This window comes from Hetaerina americana, unplaced genomic scaffold (genome assembly GCF_022747635.1).
Source record: "Hetaerina americana unplaced genomic scaffold, ioHetAmer1.1.p SCAF_67, whole genome shotgun sequence".
Lineage (NCBI taxonomy): Eukaryota > Metazoa > Arthropoda > Insecta > Odonata > Calopterygidae > Hetaerina > Hetaerina americana.
The window spans coordinates 1,002,103-1,021,721 of record NW_027287283.1 but is presented as its reverse complement, the minus strand read 5'-3'; the positions used below and the strand labels follow the sequence as shown (position 1 = coordinate 1,021,721).

The following is a 19,619-nucleotide window of genomic DNA, read 5'->3' as shown; positions in this document are numbered from 1 at the left end:
GAAGCGAAAATTACTGTTTGAATTGCTGATTCCTCTATTTCTTGGGCCTAACGCTAGGTTTTGTGGTGCCAGTGATTAAATGGTGTCGTTTTGCACGGGTAATTTTTCTCTGTTCATTTAATTCCAATCGATGATTTCGGTGCGAGCAGTTCCGACGAGAGTTCTATTCAGAAAATCATTACTTTGAGGAATAGGTTCCTAGTGCGGGAGAACATTTGGAATGATGGCATTCGATACAGGTTATTTTGAATAACGTCCCTTATCCGGCCTTACCCTGGGAGCCTCCTCATCTCTTTATATTGCATTCCGTTCATAAATCACTTACAACTGCAGTCGTGAAAATTCTCCCTCGAGGTATACGGAGTGGTATTAGTGTGATGTCGGAAGTCGTTACGCACGCATTTAAAAATGAGTTGTTCTTCAAAAATATATGGACGCATGTTTAATATCCACTATCGTATTTTCAAAATAATCGTGGACAAAAGGAATCCGTGGATGCTGTTTTAAATTAGCTTCTGGGAACGTGAATGAAAATATACGCGGATGAAAAACTCTTCCTTCCGAACGTACTAGACTTAATTTTTTTCGGTGGTACACGGAGTAGGAAAACATTTGCTTAAAACGAATTGCCGAGAGTCACACCTTTGCGGCTCCTGAATGGGGGAGGGGACTCGGACGCTTAATAACACTTAATAGCAGCCACCCCCCGGAGTGTGACGCCCGGAGGAGCGAAGCAAACGTCCCAAAACATCAATCAAGACGGAAACGAAATTCCCCGGGCTAATGGCGACTCCTATCGCATTAAAGCTTCTGTATCTCATCGTCTTAAGTAAGCGAGGGAGAGGGCAGCGTCCCGTGTAATCAAATGCGGTTTTTTCATCGTTTTCATAATATGAGCGCGTCATTGTTTTTTCTTAACCTGCCGAAAAAAAAGCTTCTCAGTTACTATAACAACAAAATCTCATCCATTTGTAAGGCTATGAACACGATTTCATTCATTATAGGACAATTACAAGTAATCAAATGCGTGGTAATGAAGAGAGCGTTCTCCGAATCAACGAACGATCTTAAATCTTGCATATTTAAGATAAACAGCATTAAATGAATGAAAAAATGACGTCAATCTGGTCACTCACAGTGATTGCGTTAGCTCCTCTCGAGTTCCGGAGAATGTTTTAATTATATGACTTTAGTGTCATTAAGCGCGCGTTTATCGAAAATCGAATTACATTTCTGAATTAGAAAATGGTATGGAATTATTCAGTAGCTCATCTGAATTTAATATTAACGCATGTTTTCTTTCTATTTGACTGTAAAATATCCAGCCATGGAGTATTATTGAAGGCTACATAACGCTCTTTCCGCTGGGAATCAGCGGCATTATATTTCCCTGCACTCTTTTATGGGATATTTGCCTAGAACATAATAGTTCCTTTAACCTGGGTTTAAACACCGCGAATTATAAGGTGGCAGATCAATTCGTTAATCCATTCATGCGCGTCACTAATTGGATGACGAGGCATTTGGCTACTTTAAGAGAGTCATAACTAGTTACGTTCCCAAACCACCATATCGGCAGGAGAACATTTTGAAGGAGTTTATTTATTTTCAGTCTAGGGTGATATACGATAGGCTATGTGATTGTATATATCCCGAGTGGGATTACAGCCGCTGCTTACTATCAAGCCAAGTATCAAAAGGCAGCAAATCGTGATGGCAGCGGTAATACCTAGCTCGAATTAACCGCTAAGGAGGGCCCGCCATGGATTATTGAATGGCTTCGCGCTGTGACTGATTTGACGGAGCCCAAAGGCAATCGGGAAATCAGCAATCAAAAGATCTGATGTTCGAATCTTCATGAAGTGAAATGACTTTCTTGAGGATTAACTTCTCATGCGTAGATAGATACCCGCTCGCCTGACCGCACACCACGTTCCGGGCTGCATTTCCCTTGGGACTAATTATTTTTAAAAAGTCTGCCGTGGTGGGGATTTACTGCTTCCGTGTAATGTTTGATGAATTCGGTTTAATACAGCCCTAGACAACTGGAATCACCAAGTGTGACCTATTTCTCTTTCCCACTCCGAGGGCAACCCGTGAGAACTGACGGAATTCCACGTTAAACCCAATGCATCCGCGGCTGAGTTATGTCGCCGGTGGTGATGAACGCACGAGCGGGGTGACGAGCTGCCGTCCGGTGCTTCTCACGAGAGACGGCTCGCTCTCCGCGGTGCCTTGAATGGTGGGGATCGAAGGGTTGGTTGGTTTCGGTCGTCGAAGTCACTGGACGCAGCTGATTCTTTGTCCCGCCTTCTTTCAGTAAATACGTCTGCAGATCCATTACATTTACCCAACCGAGTAATTAGATGGTACCTATTTCTACTTGGCACCATTTGTACAGCTTAATAATCATTTCCGTGAACATCCACACCACCCTCCGTTAGTACGACCTAAAAGAGGGAATTATTTAGAATATTTACGGCAAAGTAAAAAAAACTAATATTATACTAATAGACTAGTGCGCAATTATTATTATTACGTAATCTACCGGTTAAGGTAGGTTTTTGGATGGACACAGTTTTTAAATATATATTTTGTCTCTCCTAACAAAAAAAGCCAACTTCCCACTCTACAGCAAGTCCCTCTTCATCTCTGAGTACTTCCTTCTTCCCTTCATCCCGCCCAACATCCCTATCCTGTTCCTGCCCTTTCCTTGTTTGCTTAGTCTTCAACATCCCACTGCCGATCAATACGCCCTTCATCCATTTTTCCTGCCCCCCACAGGATTTCTCCCAACAAACCCCTCTCTTCGCCCAGCATACCAAGTACTTCCTCATTTGTTTTCTTCTCTGTCCATTTTACCTTCTCCATTCTTCTCCAAACCCACATTTCAAAAGACTCCAATCCAAGGAGAAAATTTGGCAAAAAGAATTAGATAGAGTTCAGAAAAAATCAGCCAGATTCGTGAAAAATTGTCAATGATAAGAAAACGAGTTTGTCTTTTAGAAGAATCAGGCTGGGAGCCATTTGAGAAACGAGAAGAATAAGCCAGACTAATACCTATTTACAGATTCAGAAGAAACGAGTTTAACAATGAATCTAGAAGAATTATTATGCCCCCACACTATTCAAGTGAACTAGATTACAAAGATGAGGAAGCTAGATTGCAGGACAGATAGATACAAATGCTCGTTCTTCCCACGGAAAATCAGGAATCATAACTGTTAGAAGGCATTTAAATTTACATTAAAGACAAGATTTAACGTTGCGTAGAAATAAGGTATATTCGTAGGAGCGTTAGTTGATAGTATACGTATTTGCATGCGTTTAGATTATAGAGGTTTTTTCATGAATATATAAGACTTGAGAGTGTAGTTTGGCATGGTAGGTAGGTTTAGAATGCGGTTTTATTCTTAATTACGGGTGGTGGCCTAACACTCCCCGCCACACCCCCTTACGGCGGCGGCTTGCGGAGTACCATGTAGATGTACCTATTAGTACATTGATGATGCGAGAAAATATATCTTTCTAATATAAGCTGGAGGGTTTGGTGCACCGCGGGAGGTTTTTCTCTATCCTGGTGCAAGTATTCTGCAGGCCTTCTAGTGATACCTGCTTAGTCTGCCATAAAATGACTTGCGAGCGTTAGTTTTCCCAATCTGCAGGCTTCAGGGTAGCTCTCAATTGCCAGGCAGGCATGCCAAACTGTTGACGATTAAATACGGAAGAGTTACCGTCAGACGTTCCAATAATGAATTCAACAGATTTTTATTAGGGATCAGTGCTCGAATTTTTAAGAATATTTATTCTTTCAGGAATGACATAAGGCATAAAATAAATTTAACTCTTCAAGGTGGCTACACTTGGAAACCAAAACAAAATGAGGCAGTGACACGTCGGCATTAACCGACTAATGCTCAGCTAAGTTTACGCATTTAACAGCTCACATCTGCTATCAGTCTCAAATTATTTTTAGCGATTGGTGAAAACCGTGGTGATTATTTCCAACATTATTTGATGCCAAAACATATCTTGGATTTGCATACTTGTACCCTCTCCGTTATTGCACGATACTGATAAGGAGGGCGGGCTCCCTCAAGAGAGAGCCAAGCGGAAGCACAGTGTTAAGTGGGAATGGGTGAGCTCGGACGTCACATTGACCTCAGTATAACCGTTGTGTAGCTGGGGAACCTTGATGCAGGTCGAAACCTCGAGAAGGCTGCACCGAAACGTGTCCCCGACTCCAACCCGCCCCCGCTCCGATCCATCCATCCATAAGGGTCAGTCCCCCTCCGCCCTATTCACCGCAGTGACCTTAGGGGTTAACTCGGCTTTTCTTCCCACTCCGGCTGTTGTCGCAAGTGGGTGTGCGCGGACGCCCTCCTCAGCTCCGCTCTCCCGAAAGCAGTTTCGGCGGTTCGGACCCCATCCACCCGGGCCCTGAGAAATCCGACCTCCCCTTCCTTCCAGTCAGGGCCTTGAGTGCGTCTTTGTGGGGATCGAGTATTGCGGAACTCCCGTCCTTCGAAGGGGGCCATAAAGGGCTCTGACCCCTTCGGTGGGCCATAAGGAACCCGGGGGGGGATGAGGAGGAGCCGTGATGCGGCGGTCAACGACACCATGGAGTAACGAGGGGTGCATTCCCCCCCGTGTAAGGGCGAGCGCAGGACTCAGGGGTGGGTGCGTTTGTGCCCTGGCTGTAAATGTCACTCCTCAGGGCCCTTGGTGCGATGGTCAAGGGGTCATCGCACCGCGTGCAACTCCCTCCCCCTCCGGTCCCCGCCCTCCACTGGCACCCCTCCCCTTATCTCCCCAAAACCTTCATCCCTTAATAGTTTTTAACGGTAGGTCCTCGTTGCAGAGGACCCCGTGGACGAGGCGACCGTTATAAATAAAACCGAAGTCGAAAGTTTTATGACATGTCGCCGTTGTAAACAAAAAAGTGGGTTCCTGTCAAACGACCGTATGATGGCCATCGCTAAACACAGAGCCTGGAGAAAAATTAGACCGTAGCACTTTAGTGTAACCTCGGCAGTTGAGTCGTGTTGAGATAGTAAATAATTTAAGTCATCCGAGGGTCGTTTGACGCAGTGAATTTTGATCCGAAGGAAATTGTGTAATTTTACTTACGTATATCGTAAAACTACATAATTTTATGCATGCAAATTTTCATGCATTTGGGCATTTTAATGCATAAGTGTCTGGTGTACTCCCCAGCCAAACACGGGTGGGTGGAAATTCATCAAGAGATGCAACGCTTGATTCGCATTAAAATCACAGGTATCATACGTAAAAAACTGCATAGAAAACTGCATTTGCTCAAAATCCATAATAGTATTTTTTTCGTGAAATTTTCTCTGAAAATTTCACTCGAGCAAATACACGAGTTTCAGTTCCCGTCGACACTCATCCCTTCAACGAAACTATGACAATAGTATCGCGTAACTGAAATGGGTGCGTATTTATCGTGAGGCAGCAGCAGTTTTTCGGCAACAGAAGGGAGGAGAGGCGGGGAGGGGGGGAGAGGAAGGATGTGGGCATTATTTGAAAGGCATCGAGCGAGGGCGGTGGTTGGGGGTGCCCGGAGCACACACTCAAGTCCCGAGATAGAAAGAGGAGTGTTTACTTGGAGCAGAAAAGAGTTAACAGGGATGCATGACAGTTTTCGGAGGTGGTTGAAGACACACCGTCAGCTCCGACTATTTATAATACATAATTTTGGATACCATTTTATGTTGGACAAAGAAGTACACACAGACAGACAACCTGTAGAAATTGGCTTGCACAGCAACGTTCAATAACCGGCGAAGCCGTTTAAAATAGTTACTTATGACCGTTCCACGGTAAGATTCTCAAAACTGATAACCAGTTGAGGAGACCCAAATTAAACTCATCATTGAATGAGACGGATGGTGAAAATCTTATTTCCTCATAAAGTAAAAAGTGGAGGTTTGGAGATGGATAAAAGGAAGAATTTAGATGAATCTACAGTGCCCATCATGCTGTTTTTTTCGAATAGATTCTTCTTTTAATTATGATTTTAGACTGGCATATCTCATGTTTCTATCATTACAAACTTCAGTCAACCGTCGGTCAAACAGACCGTTGATATAATACTTTTGAGTTTTTTTTAGTAGTTCTAAACATAGAACATGCTGTATGCTATAACATAGCAACATAAAAGGGCGTATCCGCACAGTACCGATGAGGGAGGCTTCATTTATTCGTGCGGAACCTTTGTGGAAGAAATTCAGACGGTGCAGCGCTGAGACACTTGGAGGATGTCAGGAAACGAGTTGAGAGGGTACTAAATAATTTACTGCGGAATGGTGAATAATGTTACACTGCAAATATCAATTGAAAACTAATAATAACGAATGTTTTATGCAAAGGAATCATTATGCTTCTATAAGCCGGGTATTGTCACTTATTCTTCAACTTCCCATTGAAGTTAACATGTCCGCTCGTTAGAAGGGAAGGGTGTTATTAGCCGTGTCATTAAATTCATCAAACAGTTGCAAACAGCATAGCCTAGAGGCTGACCCCGGACAGCGTCGGCTTGAGTGGGTAATCGTTTTCACTTGCACCAATGATCGCATTGCCTCTAACATTACCTAGTCTCCAATAACTGTGATTATCGAGCGGCAGAGGCATTTCACACCTCATTTGCGTATTATTATTACTACTATGCGTACTCCGATTAGACAAAACTGTGATCATTAGGTTACAGGATCCGAATTATATTGTTTAATACAGCAATGATAATCCTAGTTCATTATGCAGCAGAGGGATAAAATTACTACGTAATCACCTCTGTTCCCCGCGAGACGATGAACTTGAATCCGGTTTGTTTGTTTGAATGTTTCAACTGTCAGACTGCATCTTCATTGTGGTACAGATATTTTTAGAAGACCTGTAAACTCAAGAGTTCGACCAGAATGTCCCTCAGAAAAATAAATACTTGGTTATTCCACATAAATTTTTATTAAAACACGACCCGGGTTTCGACTTACAAAGTCTTCATCAGGTGAAGTACAGAAAGACACGGAGCTTGGAACATTACGCCTGTTTTAAAAATGGAAATATTTCTTCCAATTTTGCGCAACACCTTTTAGAAAACAACCACTCCAGCGACTTTGTCCCTAAAATTTTACGTATAGAGAAAAAAGGCTTTTGATTGGATGCCTTGGAACGGTTGGAAATTTCAAAGAACAGTCATCATAGGAGTATGTTAGTTAATGACCTAATGTATTCCTCCCGTTTCCCCCTTCTGGACCTCCCTCTGTTCCACAGCCCTTCTCCCCCCCGACGCCATACCCAACCGCCTTCCTCCCCTCCCCCCAAACATGCATAATAGGTTCCCTTCTCTTTCCACTCCTCCCACATCTGAACCACCTCCCCCCTCCTCTTCTCTGTCTACTATATAAAGCTCTGTATCTTTCTGTACTTTTCCCGATGATTACTTTGTAAGTCGAAACCCGGGCCGTGGTTTAATAAAAATTTATGTGGAATAAAGTATTTATTTATCTGAAATGAATCGCTTCCACAAAGTGACGCCTGAAACCATTCTGTTCAAGAATGTCCCTGTCTATGAACCAAGTTAATATGAAAAAAATATTAATATTACTGGTGGATATGTTCATAAAATATTCTAAACATATGATTGAGAATTTTTATATCGATTCGCGTCCACAATAAGAAAAATATTTATTTCTTCCAATGTGTAGAAGGTTTTTCCACAAAATTCTAAATGATTTTTTTTCTTCCGTTGATGATCAATTGTCTGTGTGCGACTGCACGAAGGAATTATTTTCAACACAAACTCACACATTCACAATGTTTTAAAAATAAATCTATGTTTTTCCGAGACCCGTCAACGCCACAAGTTTTCTTGGAGCATGTTGTTTAGATCTGATGCACAGGATATCGCAGAATGTTGAGACGAAAATGCTATTGTTAAAAGCTAACACTCTTAGCACTCTGGAGTCTTTCACTTTTAAGATTCGGGATTGCGCGAAGAAATGAACTTTCCATAAAAATACGATCGTCTCATTTTTTATATGTAATTATTCACAATACAGAGAGTTGTTTTAAAAGAGCAGTAGACTTCCCACAGTCACTAATGGATCATGTAAATAGCATTGAGAACAGCTACACATTTCTGGGGCCACACAGTGACATTCAACCTTTAATCCATCGCAAGTGTGAGCACCGCGTTTCAAATCATCCCACAAAGGGTCGGGACAACGCAGCTAAAAATCCCAGTTTACCGCCCCAAATTATCAAAAAAGAAGCATTTTAGAGAAAATCGGAGTCGATGAAAATAGGATGCTGAAAATAAAATGGTAGATTGGAGTAACAAATGAAGAACTACTTAGTAGTGTGGGTAAAAACAAAAACGAGGGAAATTGATGAGACATACGCTGGGGAGGTTGAAAGAGGATTACTGAATTGAAGGAGCTCGTGGAGTGAAGACTTCCAGAGGGGCCGGCCGGCATTGAACTACGAGCAAGCACGTACTAGACGACGACGTGAGTGAGGAGGAGCTGAAGGGAATGAAGAGATGGAAAGGGGGTGGGATGGTTTACAGAGTTTCTGCACACAACAATCCTTTTGCTGATGGGTAAACCGTGATGATTGGATGGATGACTTCCACCTCTACTTCTTATTTTCCGAATCGGGGAAATCCGGCGGGGAAGAATGAGCACGGGATGGCGCGGGAATGGATTTGGGTCGCAAGGAATGAATCGCCTCACCTCCCGTCCCGGCCCATTTCGACCGATTGAGACGGCGGGGGGGGGGCAAGAGCGCGTGCCCGCCCGCATCGGGACGCCACGGGCCCACTGACCACCGGTCCTCCTCCTCTCTGGTGAGTGACCGCCCCGCCCGATCCCGGGTCCCTCGCCGCCCTTCATTTTCTCGTCTCCGGGTTGGTTCCAGATGTAATTAATTAGTATTTCACGCCCCTTGTGCCTTCAGAGCCGATCGAGTTCCACCGAGGACTCGTGGTAGAAAGGGTTCGAGCGTTCCCGTGATTTTTTCGGGGAGGGTGCCAGCGCTCATCGCGGGGATGAATTCGTTGCTCCGCCCGCCGAGAGTAACGCTCTTGTTCCGGTTACCTGAATCCATTGGTCAAATTACCCTTTTGCGGTCTGTGGACATGCTGGTAATGAGGCTGCTTACTTACACAATGGCTTTGGAGTAGCACTTGCTATATGCTTCCCGCGAAGTAAGGATAACTTGAAAGAATAAATTATGGTGAGAAATGAAGGCAAGGGTACTGTCGTAGGAATTAAATTAATTATAAATTATTAGTCTTTAATGAAGATTTTCTCTTTGCTAGATGGCTAATAAAAGCTGAAATAATTTATTAATTAACCCAACGTTACAATATGCCAACAGCTCTGCGAGGAAGCAGCCAGATTCGTGTTTCTTTTGTAATATAGATAAGATGATATTTCCTGTTGACATACGGGAGCATGCATGTATGCATACATAGGAGAGGAGTCATGAACGCCACGGCAACGTGATTAACACGATCCATTGTTTTGGGTTGGGACAACCTAAAGAAGCGCTGGGTATCAACAAGATTAGATTATCTATACGCGAGATGTCAGGGACGGGGAAAATTACCATGCGGCTAAAAAACCACCTATATGTGGAAAGAGCGACCATGGATTTTATATTATTGCGAGGCAGCAATAAGGGAAAATATTCCTTCGATAATTGGTCCAGTGATGATTGGAACAGTAAACCTGGAGAGGTATCTCCTTTCCTTCCTACCCTTTCCCAAAGATCCAGCCTATCAATTTTGAAATTAAAAAATTGGCAATCGTCAATCAATGGACAAATTTAATGTGCTGTTCAAGAATAATATATGTAAGGGACGCAAAAATATTTCCAGGTTCAACCCTAAAATGTAGGAATATCCAAAAGTATCGAGTATCTACTTCCAGAATATGTTCGCACATAGTCGGTTGATCCCATGCACAAATATTATTTCCGTTCAAAACTTTTTCATTTGAACGAGTGCGAGTATTTAGGTACATAGACAATTGAAATAATAAAATAAGGGAAGTTACGAAACAGACAGATTTACGTACTGGTGGTAGATATTAATTAATTAATATCATTAATAAATCGACATTTAATTTGAGGATACAATTTGATTCGCTAGGCTAAAAATGCCATTCGGCGATATGGCGTGGCGCGCGGGGCCTCGAGGTCCCGCGGCGACCGCTCACGTTCCCGGGGCTGCGGCGTCGACCCGACACGGCACCTGCTGCGCCGACTTCCGAAAGGGACATCTACGAAAACGATTTCATGAGAAATATGGCAGCTTTCACTTAGAGACATTGGGTAAACGTTCCTCTCCTTCAATTAGCGAGGACTTTCATGATCCATCACCACTGAAGTACATACCATGTGCACGTTAACTATTCATAAGTTTCATCGAATCTGGACCCCTGAGATAAAAAACCTACGACTCGAAAAATTTCTTCCGACTCGTACAGTGGTCAGCCCGAGGCTTAATTGCTGCATTTTGCATTGATTTATATTTAGGCACACCAACATAAAACAACTAATACACCAGTTTATGAAAAAGAACAAATAACAGACACGCAAACACAATATTAGCATACATAATTTACGTTTCAGAGGGCACCTTAAACCCTGAGTCGTCGATAGGTTCTACGAAGCTTAAAAACCAGTCGGACTTAGGTTCGATTGAAGGCGAATATTTGCGTTGGAAAATATCCACGTGAGTTCGAAAATTAATGGTTCCTTATGTAACTCAAATAAACAGCTGACCACAGAATAATATATCAAAGAGTTCATCCACATCATAGGTTACCTTAGCATTTTGTAAATCAGCCTTTTGTAAATTAGCATTTTGTAAGTTATCATTTTACCTCGTGGAATCCTGGACTTAAAAATATGCAAACTTGGGTCTTGAGGAACGTCAATTCACAATGACCTTACTAATATCAACAAATCTCATTTTTCTACCCCAAAACGAGCACCGCATATTGCATTATTGCCTTTCGAGCAACCCACTCGCCGAGAATATTTCTTTTTAAACCCTTGTCAACACTTACACTCACCTTGGAAAGGGTATCCGGTGAAACATGGTCGCATCATTCCCAGGTTGGTCACCGTCATATTTCAAGAGATGCTCTTACTCCCTCCCCGCCGTTGATACGCCTCCCGCGCGGTTTAGTGAGACACTCTTCGCGGCACGGCAGACGATGGCCACATGAACCGGGGGTTGAGGAAGAGGGCGTCGAAGACTCCTCGGGCGGGAGGGAGACTTCTTCGGGAAGTCCAAAGAGTCGGCGGGGATATGCGATCTCTCGCGGGCGGAGCTAAACACTTGCACTGAACGGGAGGGAGGCTAATGTTCCCACCGGGAAATCGGAACGAGGTGTCGGGTGACACAAACGTCCAAAGGTATGTATCACTTCGGTCTGCGAGAGTCCTCCTGGTGGGTCGCCCACGCCCTCGTCGCCGTCTTGAGTCTGGAGGGGTGGGAAAAGCCCTGGTCGCTCTGGTGCGCACTACACCTTAGCCTTCCTCGCGAAGGACTGGAAGGGCGTGTGCGGGACCCGAAGGAGAAGCAGCTTCGGAAGGGGGGGGGAAAGGGCGAAGTGAGGGAGAGAGGGGAAGGGAGAGAGTGAGGGAAAAGTCGAACCCTGGAGCTCCACCCCTCCACAATCCCCGACCCCACCCCTGGAGGCAAAAATCTTACCTCCACCACTCACACTTTCCTCCCCGCCACTCCTTTAAAAAACTCCCCCATCACCCCGTGCGCTCTGGACAAACTAACCTCCCCCACCCTCTTCCGCCGAAGGTTCGGAGAGTTATTTTTTTTAAACCCCTCCTCCGGATACACCCTCGTTTTTCATTCTACCCTCCCTCTCCCTCACACACACACTCGCTCCCTACTTCCGCGCTCCCCCGGCATTTTTCCGTCTTCAAAGCAGGGGGGACGGCCACACTAACTAACACCCCCTTCTCCATCCCCCGCCCCCCCTTACTTCCTTCCATCATTCCAGTGCCCGCCCCATCCCCGCCCCCACTCCCCTCGAACTACCAGATCGAGCGACATGATCTCTCTTCGGCCACGCCCACCCCACGCGCCATTGGCCCGCGTTTGTGTTCGCTCCCGCGTTCCCATTGGTCGAGGCGTTGTCTCCGGGGTGGGCGTGGCCTCTCCCCGTGTTGGAGAACATTTGGGAGGTTCTTCGCGTGCGCTTGGGAGAGATGAAAGGTTTCGAAGGGGAGGTTGGGTCGGCCTTTTAACGGAATGGTTCTCATATCAGACATCTTTTATTTGTGTTGCTTTCCGGAGCGGGGAGGGATGAATGGTTTCAATATCGCGTCAAGGCGTGCGGATGGGTGCGCCGCGGGCTCTCGGCGAGTGCGCCTCCTGGAAGAGGTGTGAGGTCTGGCCGCGCACACGTCTTATAGTTCGCCGTGCGATGTACTAACTGCACTTAACTTGGGGAGGGTGGAAGGGGTTGGGGAAGACGGAAGGGGAGGAGGGGTGCCCGCCATCGCTCTCTCCAGTCCACGGGACTCGGCGTTGCCATTGCGACATCGTTGACATGCAAGAGGTTCCCGACGTTGCTAAAGACATTGATTGCCCTTCTGTCGCTTGAAGTGAACGAGCGGGCCGAGTGAAGTGTTCCGTCCGCGCTCTTTCAAGCGCAACACAATAGGCCTGCGATTCGACATCGACGTTTTTCCCTTCCCCTTTACCTCACACTAATCCAGAAATTATGCATCACAATTCTCTGCTCTTCGAGAAATTCCACATGTCTTCTCAGCATTCTTAACGTATCCGAAAACTGTACTCTGATACCGATTCCTAATACATGATGTTTATATTCGCTTCATTGTTACCTATGCGGGAATTCCAAATCGGCCAAAGGTTTTAATTGCTAGCCTGCACCTCGGATTTTCGGCTGTATTCAATCAAGTTACCAAATTTATCAATTCAGCATGTGTTTTCAAAATATTTTCTTTATAATTTTTGGAGGTCATTTCTTCCTTTGAAGGCGTTGGCGCTGAATACAATTTTTGCATTTGCTATTGCATTCATTATTCGGCTTTTTTGGCATGCCTGTTTCCAATTCTCCATCAAAAAGTTGGTGGATCCAGGAAAAATAACAAGTGAATGGTGACTCCCCGTGCGATTCCATTAATTTGAAACGAGATCACTGGGGTGGTGCTGTGATTAGCCTGCAAGTTCTATTAATCGGAGCGCTGTACGCCTCGTGAATTGAATGGCTTACTCACAATCGTGTATTTATCATCTTTTCAGAACACATTTTCCAATATGATACGATTATTCGTTAAAAACATTTAACTACATACCGACCAAAATGATCCGCGTAAGGCACCGGCATTCTTTATTTGATTATTTCTGACGTCAATTAGAAAACCTTAGTTTCTAGAAAAATAGGAATTAATAGTTTGCTATGAAAACTATGCAGCATAGTTTTAATAATTCCACAAGTAAAGGAGTTTTCAGTGACTCTGGTGCACGAATATTTAGTGCATGGGACTTGTCTCTGGATAACAACCCTGGTGCCAGCTCTCACAGACTATTTCGCCTTTCACTTGAACAGAAATTTCAATGGGCTTTATTGTTTTTTTTTAGGAAATCAGATGTGCTAACGAAGTCTCGGCTCTCCGACTATATATTTCCGCTTGGCAGTTCTCACCCAAAGAAATGTAATTCTCAGATTTCTTATCTAACCCAACCGCTGAAGTGTTTTCCAATAAATCGCTATATTTTCAATATTTTCCCGGAGCAAGTTAAATTCTTCGTTAGTGCCTGGGGGAACAGGGCGGGGAATTTTCGATGATTTATAAAACAGTAACTAGTTGGAAGTGATAATCCGCATTATGGAATTTACCTGAATTTAAAACATCAAGTCATATTTCAACTCCGGCTCTATCCTTGTCTTATTTTATCACAATGGAATGCTGAGTAATACTTATATGGCATAGCTTACGCAATAAGAATTGTTATTTTGCTTGGATAATGATGCGGAAATAGCTTGGCGTTAATGATAAAGGGATTTCAACTAATAATTATTTATTTAAGTAATACTATTTATAACTGATATATTATCTGGATAAATAATAGACTCACCATGTAGCTATTTCAATATTCTCTGTTATTTTTTGTCCTAACGTTTCGATAGTGTTATCGTTTCACGCTGTAAATTGTTCTTTATAAGAATAGCTCATCGCCATCAAGGTTTAAGCATAAGGCGGGGTTTGAGCTGATCTTAAGCCTATATTGCGATTTGCTCTCAGCAAGGGCACAACCCGCTTCTTTCCATTGAAATGTGCCCATGGCTGGGAAGCCTAAAGAGTGAATCAAACACCACCCCCTTACATACATATGTTTTACGTGCACTTATTTCAAAACTTTTTACCATGTTTTCCTACTGTCAATTTTTATATGATAAATCCATTGCGCGTAAAATATCTTATGGAATCAAAACAAGAAACCTCGTAACTTGACCAAGGGAATGGAGATTACGTTTTTAGGGAATATTGCCGAGTTCAAAAGTCGCAAAATTTTTCTGCGCCTGCACATGGAAGCATGCGATTATTTTTCTGCAAAATACCGTAAATTAAAATAAAAACACGGTCATTAAGCCAGCAGAATTGAAAAAATAGGTGAAAATACGTGTAATCTGTGTTGTTAAAAATAAAGAAGTCATGATTGGAATTTCTTCAACTCAAATGGTCAAAATCAATTCCATAAAATTTTCCAATGGTGAATTTCGCAAACGTGTTACTTCTGTCATGTTCCCTAGAAAGAATATTTCCAAACCGCACGCCATCTCTGGAACTCTTAAGCACTTTCATGCCACCATCATCTGTCCACAAAATTATTCTAGGCTTTCCGGAGAAATTTATTTGAATCGTATTGCATTTTAGTGGTTTTTGAGTGAAGACATTTAAATCATACCAACTGTTTTATTTAAAAATTTGATTCCACAAAGTGATGCCTCTTGAAGTATCCCTTATGATAGCTATCGACGAGCTATGTGTCTTCAATAAAAGCATAAAAATGTATAAAAATAAATTCTTCCTTGGCATATAGGTAGATTTGTATAGCCCATTTGTAGGTTAGCATGTCAAAAAAACTTGTGGGTAGAATTACTTGAAGATTGCAGTACCTATTCGATATCGCATCGCCTGCAGAATCACGATGATCAGAAAAGTATCGTTTTCGCATGGAATAAGGTCACTCATCGTACTTATTGAAGTTTTTTAAGATTGCACTCGGTTAGCTCCAACCTCTGATGGACTCTTCAGATCGCGCGAATGTCATTATTCCTTTTTCAACATTATTAGCTGATTTACTTACTGTCATGTACTAAATTGAATCCAGCATTCTGTTTGGCACGTGCCTCTTTCCCTGCTTTAGCGTTTACGTAAATTTAATCTTGAGATCCATTTGTTGAAGAAATATGTTAAGCGCAAAAAATATTTCCGTCTAATAGTCTTTCCGTGAAGACCATAATGGTCCCTCGATAAAAATGATGGGAACGCGAAGTGTGTACTTTCCGATAAATCTCTTTGGTAGAGGTAAACACGTAATTGTCATATTGGACTACGTAATGCCTGTCACTTTGTGGTTGGTTAGTCGTTATCATTGCGATAAATTCATTGGGCTTGTTTGGCACTCCATGGCATTGGGCCTTTTTTTCTTGGCACTCAATATAATTTCATTTTGAATACATTTGAAATTGTCGTATGATTTACCTAATGTGTAAGATGTGTATCCACTGTTTATTTTGTGATAATAGATAATACATTTTTACCACTGTCAATGGGCAAAAATATGTTAGATGGATCTTTACATAACATCACAGAATTTTAATATTTACAATAGGGACATAAAGTGGTAAATTGACTTCGGTTAATGCAAATAATTGGGCATTGGAGTTTCCTTCTGCCATGTTGCTATTGAATGGTATGTCATGGAAATCAATGTCATTCTGCTCCCGAGTGTGAGGAGGCTCAGACGGCACACGTACTATAAACCATTAGTTTATGATTTTTTCCCTGATTTTTAAAAGTATTTTAAATCTAGGTAATCAATAGAACTGAAATGGCTTTTGGAAACTTAATTGAGTCAGCGACCTTCATCCAATGGATCTAAGGGAAATCCTCTTCGGAACCTATGAAAGCGGAGAATTTTCTTGGCGGTTGGTTTCGAAGCGTAGATTTCTCTCCGTGGATATATTGAAATATATAAATTTTACGCCAGGTTTTAGATTTATAATTACAAACTAAATTTTATTCATATAAACATGAAGAATTTAGAATGACAATATATTCCAAATAAGGCACAAAAACCTATCGTTGAGAAAGGGCCGAAACATATCTTTTTATCTTTGAGTTTAGATTTTTTCACTAGAATGCTCTTGTATTTTATTTGTGTTGTAATAATATTATTTTGAAAAATCTTAGAAGCAAATAGATAGCGTCTCTAAAAATCCGAGCTATTAATTGCTGCATTGAAAGAGACCTTTAGCGCCGGGTAGGTTGGTATCAAACTGTTGAAGAGCCACGCAGTACAGCGCTGCAGATCTCATATTATTTGAAAGTTTTCAAAACTGGTAACGAACTATATCAATTGAAATATTAATTCATTGTTATTACATCATTCATATGTTATAACGATTTGAATTATGATCTAGCCGGTTGAAATTACGGAAAGATGTTTACTAAAAGTATTGTAATGTAAAATGTTTTCATATTCAAAATTTTGGGGTATTTAAGACAGAAAGGTAATTACGTACAATTTTTAATTATAATTAATTAAGTATTAAATTTGGTGTAATTTGAGTTTCACCTATGAAATTTCAGTGAAGGATCGTGGACAAGTGATCTTAAATTGCAATTTGGAAATATGACACACGCGTAAACTCAGGAGAATACGGACTAGAGGTAAGTGAAATTAGGCACAGCCGTACTCACAAAATAGTGATCAAAATTTGAATATTGGCGTGAGGCCGACATTATGCCGAATTTGAGCAAGTCTTTTTTTATTATTTAACGCAAGAGAAGAAATTGTCAAAAAACTTCGCATACTTAACAGTAGGTACTACAAACTTTTGATGCCTATTGCTAGAAGTACATGTGGGAAAATATGGACGAACCCATCACGACATAGAGGTGGAAAAGTTTGTTTATGGACTCGAAGTGTGAAGTTCAGCATTATGTGTATCGAAATAGTGAACTGTAAAGGAAGGCAGGTTGCCGTAGACAATGGGTTTCCGTGGGGTGGGTCTGGGAAAGACTGGAGAGAGTTGAGCTGGACAGGGAAGAAGACAAATGAGAAGACGGTAGATTTGGTGAGGAAGGAAAGCAGGTTGAAATACGAAGAGAGAACGGAAAGAGTGGACTTGGGATGGGGAGGGTGAGAGTGGTTTGTTGGATCTTTTGATGGAAGAGGGAATTTTGCACAAATAATGAACCAGGGGAAGAAATAGAAAAAAGACCTATTGTTTTCCTCATGTCCATCGTGAGGAGGGCACGGCGCCAATTCCAGACCAGCAACTTCATTAATGAATTATTAATGAATGTATAGCCATAAGGCTGGACAACTCATATAAACTAAATCCCTCATAAAGTAATGTCTTTCTCATTAAATCGCCATTGCATCAAGGGAAGTGTCATGACCGGAAGGGTAATCAAGGTTAACCACCCACTTTCTGCGCAAGCCTCTTTCTCTGAATTTGGGAATTTGTCACCCTCGTTCCACTCAGTCACAGTTGGCTATTCAATCTAAAAGGCTATTTGCTTTTATCGTAGAATACACACCTCTTTTATGTGATCAAGGAATCAATTTGAGGAAGAGATGATTTCTGAATACTTATTGCTATTAGAAGGGGAGATGACATTGTTAGAATGAAAAACTTGTGGCCCAGTCGCTTTTCGAATTTGGCTGCTTTTATGATGCCCCGCTGAACGACTGCATGCTGGTACTGTTAATATTCACTTATTTTACTTACAGCTTTATTAACCTCCAATTATAAATATATATATATATATATATAATTATATATATATATATATATATATATATATATATATATACATTCAAACACGAAATCCCGCCAAACGGCGAATAAATACTCATATATACAGAAACATATATAAGGAAAAGGGATAGGAACACGTATAAAGGACGAACACAATAGAGGTGGGGAAGGCGGAATCGAACAGATCACAAGAGTAAAAATATCTCTTCAACCGGGACTCGAACACCGGATCTTTCCACTTGCCGGGCGGATGCTCTTAACCACTTGAGCTATCGAGGATATGTAATTTACCCTGAGATCCGTGGGTCTTATATGTCGCCAAGCGCCCCGATTCTTTAGCCAAGAGATGGCGTCAGGGGGCTGTTTCACCCACCAAAGGACAAAAAAAGAACACTCACACGTATTTTCTTGATATTTCGACGGAAACAATCCGTCTTCCTCTGAAGATATAGAAGTAATGACTGATGGAATTGTTATGGTGAGGGGTGCGAGAGAAAGGGAAGGGGGCCAGGGGAAGGGGAGAACGGGAGGCGAAGGAGGGGTGAAAGGAATGGTTGGGGAGAGGAAAGGGAGAGGGAAGGGGTGGAATTGACACAAAATCGGAAAATAGAACAACATGCTCACCGCAATTATTGCAACATACGAGACTCATGTTTCAACCTACAAAGTATTGATATGTCCACCCCCCGATATGCTTTGCTTCCACAAAGCAGGCTTGGGGGTGTAGGATAGTTTAAGTATTTTTTTATGGAGGAGAGAATCAGGGTATCCTCGTTGGAGGAGGGTGAAGGTTGTTAAGGTATTTGTTAAGGGATTCGGGATGGTTGCAAATGCGGTGACCGCGGATAGAGAGAGAGTAAGGGAGGGAGCGCTTGGTATGGGAGGGGTGACAACTGCTGTAATGAAGGTATTGCTGCTTATTAGTAGGTTTGGTGTGAACAGAGGTAAGGAATTTGTTGTTACTAAGGGAAATATTAACATATATAGTATATATATATATATATATAAATATATATATATATATATATATATATATATGTATGTATATCCCCTCCCCGGACTACAGCCTAGACCTGGTGGAAGGCCTTGCGCGTTCCGATGACCCCTAGAGCTGTGTTGGCGGGAGTAATAATAATTGCTCCTGGTAGGGTGACCCATGCCAGATAGGTCAAAGGTTAGGAGCCAGACGAAAGGTAGTCCACACAGCGTCGGTTCCTCAGTGAGACGGCTGCAATGGCGTCTGACCCCAGTGGGGCGGCCAGTAAGTGATGGTGTCACGTTAAAAACACTATTGAGGAAGGCAACGGGAAACCACCTCAATTATCATTCCCAAGATTTACATGATGGACTATACAGAGATTTTGAGTCCTGGCAACTACGGGGCTCGGCCCAATCGGCCGTGTGTCGTGCCCGGCACCGGGGGAGGCAAGGCTTCCGCGGTCGTCATCCCACGAAACCCTTGCAGGGGAAAACCAGCAGCAGCAGAACAGAAGACGCAGGAGAAGAACACCAAGTAAGTTAGAATAGGAACGTGGA

The 19,619-nt window shown here is 42.6% G+C and overlaps 1 protein-coding gene across 1 annotated transcript in view; it reads right to left on the bottom strand.

Moving 5' to 3' along the window:
- Window positions 1–11,163, bottom strand: part of LOC139696076 (protein gooseberry-like) — a 166,125-nt gene extending 154,962 nt beyond the window's left edge. The window contains exon 1 of the mRNA XM_071594700.1: window positions 11,106–11,163. Within this exon, the coding sequence (XP_071450801.1) occupies window positions 11,106–11,163 (58 nt within the window). The remainder of the gene's footprint in view (window positions 1–11,105) is intronic.
- Between the last annotated feature and the right edge of the window lie 8,456 nt (window positions 11,164–19,619).